The sequence below is a fragment of the Ipomoea nil genome, unplaced genomic scaffold, assembly GCF_001879475.1.
Source record: "Ipomoea nil cultivar Tokyo-kokei standard unplaced genomic scaffold, Asagao_1.1 scaffold2877, whole genome shotgun sequence".
Lineage (NCBI taxonomy): Eukaryota > Viridiplantae > Streptophyta > Magnoliopsida > Solanales > Convolvulaceae > Ipomoea > Ipomoea nil.
In genome coordinates, this window is record NW_017619305.1 from 4,554 (window position 1) to 10,378 (window position 5,825).

At 41.5% G+C, this 5,825-nt stretch overlaps 1 protein-coding gene across 1 annotated transcript; it reads right to left on the reverse strand.

The window, feature by feature from the left end:
• Positions 1–716: 716 nt before the first annotated feature.
• LOC109160683 (uncharacterized protein DDB_G0287625-like) lies at positions 717–3,715 on the reverse strand. The gene is made up of 6 exons (XM_019308957.1): positions 3,540–3,715; positions 3,200–3,490; positions 2,953–3,146; positions 2,680–2,820; positions 1,702–2,175; positions 717–1,267 (listed from the first exon to the last, which is right to left on the reverse strand). Exons 1-6 carry the CDS (start codon positions 3,713–3,715, stop codon positions 717–719), a joined length of 1,827 nt encoding a protein of 608 aa, XP_019164502.1.
• Between the last annotated feature and the right edge of the window lie 2,110 nt (positions 3,716–5,825).

Here is a 5,825-nt window from a genome sequence, read left to right on the forward strand (position 1 = left end):
GTAACGGTTAGGGGTCTACTTTCTAGGTTACATTGGTATCATCAAAATCCTAATACAAGTGTTCCTAACAATTTCCCCTTTTTGATGATGCCAAAACCTATACTCTTCTTATAAAGCTGATAAAAGGTTCCATAACGGATTTTCCATTACAAGTCAGCCTTACTCGAGAGTTTACAAGTCTTTTCTAGATGAAACCATTAATAGGAAAGACAAGGACAAGTAACTCAGACAAGTGACACGAGATGTGTAACAACGAGTACTTTATATATAATGATAAAGATGATTACAAAAACTTTTTAAGATAAACAAAAAGAAGAACAACTTACGAATCTAGAGAGATTGACATTTATGGCTTGGCCTTTTCTCGTTCACGAGCGTCCCTTTCTTCTTGTTGCTTGAGCATTATGTTGGTGTCGATTTCCTTGTTGATTCGTTCTCTGAAGACTTTGATTGGATTTGTCTAGACTAGGTCTTCGTATTTTCCACGAATGTTGAGGCTTATGTAGTTGTTGTAGGCCTCCCGAATGTCTGCTCCTGCAACTACTCCAGCTTTCCACCATGAGATGAGTTCAAAAGAGTTCATTCCTTCTTTGTAGCTCTTTCTAGACTCGGTATGCACTTTGAAAGCTGCATTGTAGATGACACCATCCTCAGAATGTTTGGTTACATTCGTGAGATCTTCAATAAGCTTCTTTACTCTCTCTCTTTCCTTCAGTTCATGCTCTTATCCGGGCTTCTTCTTCATGTTTCTCCCATAGTTCTCTATTTTGACTCTTTATTCTTTCGTTTTGGGTGCTTATGTGATCTTGTCTGGTGTGGTTGTCCCTTGTCTTCAGCCAGGTAGGGACATTGCAACCCTCAAAACGTTTTCCACTACCTTCTTCATAAGGTTTGTATTCAACAAAGTCACTGACTCCATCCATAGTTATTTTTCTGTCCCTCATGAACTTCTGCCTTCGGCTTGCCTTTTCTCTCTTGGAGAGCCCGGCAAATACAAATTTTGATTCAGAGCCATAAGATTGACGAGGCTTGAGAGACTGTGATCTGGATTGAGAATGGCCACGTTTTGAATAATGTCTCGACTGAGAAGGATGGTGACCACGAGATCTGGATAGAGGATTTGTACTTCTTCGCTCATCTTTTCTTGGTGATGGAGATCGTTCTCTCGTGTTCTCCCTCGGATGATCGTCATCCCTATCATCTTCATGATGTCTCTTTTCCCCCTTTTTGGCATCATCGCACATGTGGTAGGAGGAACGTTGGGGAGCTGATTGATTGCATTCAGAATATCTTGGGCATATCCGAGAGTTTGAAGAGCATATTGTCCCAATTGATATGTGTTGTCTTGTGAAGTGTCTATCTTTGAGCAGGCTAAGTCAATAACTCTTTGAGATTGAAATGGGAGTGTTTGAGTTCGTGCTGTTGACGAGCCACTTTGTTGACAGCGGTGTGAAGTTCATGGAGCTCCTTAGCCACGTGCTTGTGAAATTGTTGATCAGGATTAGCTTGCGGTGGAGGTTGAGACGGCTCTGGCGGTGGCGGACGAGGTTAAGCTGGTGCAGCCATCAACTGATCCACTTTCTTGGACAAGTCTTCCAAGACTTTGGTGTCCCTTTGCCTAATGATCAAGTATTATTGATGTATGGTTTCGGCAGCATGGACAGTCTCTCTCATGAGATTCATGACTACTCGTGGAGATACAGGAGGGAGTCTTCTTCAATATTTGTTTGTGGGGTTTCAACTTGGTCTCCTTGAAGTGGGCATCCTTTTTGCCACCACTGCTCGAACTTAGAAGAATTGGGGAGGCTTCCAGTTTATCCTCATGTACAACTGCTTCCTCTCGTTTTATTGGAGTTTCGTTCATGGGCCGAACATGTGGAACGAGAGCTCGAGACAGATCTTCAGGCTGAGTAGTTGAAACGTCTTCATCTTGGTGTGATGCTTCCCTTGTGCCATCACTTTCGGACGGTGATTTCTGAGCTGGAGATCTTTCGGGAACAGTGTCATAAGCAGGACCTACCAAGAGAGGAGATGGACTGTCATACATTAGATTTGCTCCATTGTTACTATCATTGTCATCATCATTATTGTCATCATCATTATTGTCATCATCATTGTCACCGTTCTCGTCGTCTACATCCTCGACATCATCATCTCTGTCTTCGTCTTCTTCATCTTCGTCGTGTCAATCTCTTGGCCTTGATCATCTTTCAAGCCACTGACACTGCAGTTAGGATCATTTTGATGTTCTTTCTCCAGGATGGTTTTGACTTTGGAAATTAACAAGGCATAGCGAACTTCCTTCATCTCTTCCTCAAATGCCGGATCCAAGGGGGGTTTGTTGAGCTCAATGCAAATAAGAGCTTTATCCTTTCCGAGAGTACGATTCGTTATTTTGTAAGAGAACACACGTCTTATCTTTTCAAGACGTAGAGCTTCATTCAGATCCTTGTTTCAAGCCACTCAAGGGCAAACTCTTCTTCATCTTTCATGACTTCAAAAGTTTCAATGAATGTGTTCAAGGGGGCCGTGCGCCATTTTTGCCATTGCAAAACTCGATTGTAGTCATTTTCAATAGACTCACGAAGCAATTGATCCGGAGATGGAGGAATGGGTGCAGCAACTGGTGGTTTTGTTGTGACTTCGGGAACAGGTGTTGATGTCTTTGGAGGGTGATACCAGTGTCAATTGGTTCATTGGCTGTCTCATCTACCAATACAGGTTCTTGTGTCAGATTTGTCGTTGCCTGTTCTGCATTAGTAGGTTCTTGTGGAAGAGACGAGATTTCATCCAATTTAGCAGCCAATTCTTTCGTCTTTTCTGGCAAGCCAGGTTATTGTGGAAGACTTAAGTGACCGGCCTCCATGTCCATAGCAGCAGGTTCTTGTGTCGAACTATGAATGTCTCGCTCTGCTGAAATGGGTTCTTGTGGATGAAGGACTTGTGGAGAACTTTGGCCAAGATTTGGTGCCTGTTGATCAGAGGGTTTTGCAGGAGAAGATTCTTTCGTCTGACCTTCCCCCCGGAAAAGTGCGTCTCTCGTGTGTTCTTCCACCTGAGAGGATGCTTCTCTCGGTGTTTTGTCTACATTCGGGGAAGAAGATGCACCAAGCTTCGGTCTCACAGGAGAGCGAAAATGTCCTTCTCTGTGGGAGATTTTGGAGAGATGGAAGTGGGTGTGAATGTACTGATTGCTTACTCTTTTGACTTAATCCGAGAGGAGCGTTTCTCTTTCTTTTGTCTTTTCGGCTTTGGTTGGTCATCTTCTGATCCTTTCGGTGTCCTTGACTTTCGTTTGGATTTAACCACTTCTAAAGGAATATTCAGCTCCAAAGCTTTCTGCTTGTCATAACCAGAGGGTTTCTGCTTCATGTGGCAGGCTTTTTGTCCTGGTCGGATCCCTGGTTTCATGAGAATATTCTTTGTGACAAGTAAATGACTAACCAAAAATCCGTAGCCTAGTTTCTTTGTGATATCACCGGGGCTTTTTCTGTATAGTCCGGTCTCTGTAAGCAGATTAATGATATCTTTCTCCAAACCTTCGATCAAGAACATACTCGAGGAACCCATGAGTGTCCCACATGCTTCCTCCGACTATGAGTGGTGCCCTAGATTCGATGAACTGTATATCTTCCGTTGGGAAGGAAGGAATATCCAAACAGGCTGGGGTTTCTGGTTCTTCATTCGAGAGGGTATCTTGGATTTTATCCGCCATTGAGGTGTTGAGGGATACAGATATGACACTTTGATTTTGAGATCAATAATAAGTGAAAGATGAGAAGTATGGAGAGTAGGGGTTTTTGTAGGTTTCCATTTGTTACCGGGTACTCAAATACGAGTCAGCCCGATTTTGGGGTGGGTGATTTGAATTTTAAATATTCAACCAGTTTCACTCCCTCAAAAGGTAACTGATCAGCTTATGGGAAAGTGATAAGATCATGCTCAGATCAGTTTTGATCATTCCATATTAAATGAGGAGAGAAAATTCCACTCAAGTGCCTATACGGGCAATTAATGCCCATCACATCATCTGTCAGCCGTGTGGGTAGTGGGCTGATAGGAATATTTTTGTATGTTTTGATGAGCCAAATGTACTTTAGATCCCCTCAGTTTTTGAGTCTTTAGTACAAGCATCATAAATCAGAATAATAAAATCAGAAGGAATCTACCACAGGAAGAACAAAATTAATTGAGAAATTAATTTTGGTCCTTCAAGTATTCATCCATGAAAGAGCATAAAGCAATAATGTTGCAAGGAATGACCGGATGAGCCTAACGGCGAAATGGTAGAGTCCTTACTCAAAACGATCATACCCGAGATCGATTTCCCCAAAGGACCTATATTTTTATAAGGCAGATTTCGCAAAAGAGAACAATGTGTGCTAAGGAGCATGATGTGCTGAAAAGAGCACAATGTGTGCTAAGGAGCATGATGTGCTGAAAAAAGCACAATGTGTGCTAAGGAGCATGATGTACTCAAAAGAGCACAATGTATACTAAAGGAGCACGATGCGTCCAAAGGAGAACGATGTGTCCTAAAGAAGCACGATGCGTCCAAAGAGCACGATGTGTCCAAAAGAAGCACGATGCGTCCAAAGGAGCACGATGTGTCCAAAGGAGCACGATGTGTCCAAAAGAAGCACGATGCGTCCAAAGGAGCACGATGTGTCCAAAAGAAGCACAATGTCTACCAAAGAAGCACGATGTGAACAAATCTGAAAGGAGCACAATGCCACCTAAGGAGCACAATGTCTTCAAAGAGCACAATGTCATAAAAGAAGCACAATGTATTGAAAGAAGCACAATGCTCAAAGTCAAGGAGCACAATGTTCAAGTCAAAGGAGCACAATGTGGCAAAAGAGCAAGATGGTCAGAAAATTGATAAATTCGAAGGAATTTATTCTAAGTCCACCCACATGCCACAAGACTCCAAAATTGCCTGAAAGACATTTGATCAGAACGGAAAAATATTTATGAAGGCATGAATATAAAAACTTATCCTAGAAATAAATTCTATCAGATGAATTTATTTCAAAGATTCGTTGAAATTCAAATTGACAATTAAAGTAATATTTTTTAGAGACAACTAGAAAATCAAAGTTGTGCTAAAAATTTACTTTGTCAGGCAAGTTGACAAATCAAATCAAAATTGAAGATCTACTACTGTCAACAATATCAGGCTATGAAGATTCAAATTTCAAATATCAAATTATCCCACTCCAACGGATATATTTGATTGACTATAAAAAGCCATGAAGACTATGAAGACAAACAGGAGGTGAATACGGAGAACAGAGATAGAAGTGCAATACACACCAAAATTCAAAAGTGCTAGTGCTCAAATATTCTAAGAGACTTAGTCTGAATAGTCTCTAATCTAGTTGGAGAGAGAAATACAAATCCTTGTATTTGTAAGTTGTAGAAAAGAGTATAGCTGTGTGCAAAATACTCTAGTGAGTGTAGCTGTGTGCAAAACACTCGTGGAGCTAAGTGTAGCTGTGCAAGACACTTAGTTGGCGTTGAGTATAGCTGTGTGCGAAATACTCGGAGTTGAGTGTAGCTGTGCGAGACACTCGGAGTTGGGTGTAGCTGTGTGCAAGACATCCGGAAGAAGTGCTTGTGTAGCACTTGTTCACTATTGTAACTGTGTGTGGAAAATAGTGAATTTCTCCTAGACGTGAAGGAGAAAAGTGGACTAGGAAGATTACGCCACTTCCGAACCACTATAAATTGCCTCTCTCATTTACATACCGCACTTACTTTATTTGCTATATCTATCTATCTCATCTGACTAACCCGTTTACTATTCACAGTTAATTTTTATC

Bases quoted from the DNA above. Each gene is read 5' to 3' on its own strand.
- LOC109160683 (XM_019308957.1), bottom strand. From the start codon at position 3,715: ATGGCGGATAAAATCCAAGATACCCTCTCGAATGAAGAACCAGAAACC. The intron at 3,491-3,539 runs GTTTGGAGAAAG...CGGACTATACAG, and splicing joins GAGTATGTTCTTGATCGAAG to AAAAAGCCCCGGTGATATCA. The intron at 1,268-1,701 runs GTATCTCCACGA...GCAATCAATCAG, and splicing joins ATTGAAGAAGACTCCCTCCT to CTCCCCAACGTTCCTCCTAC.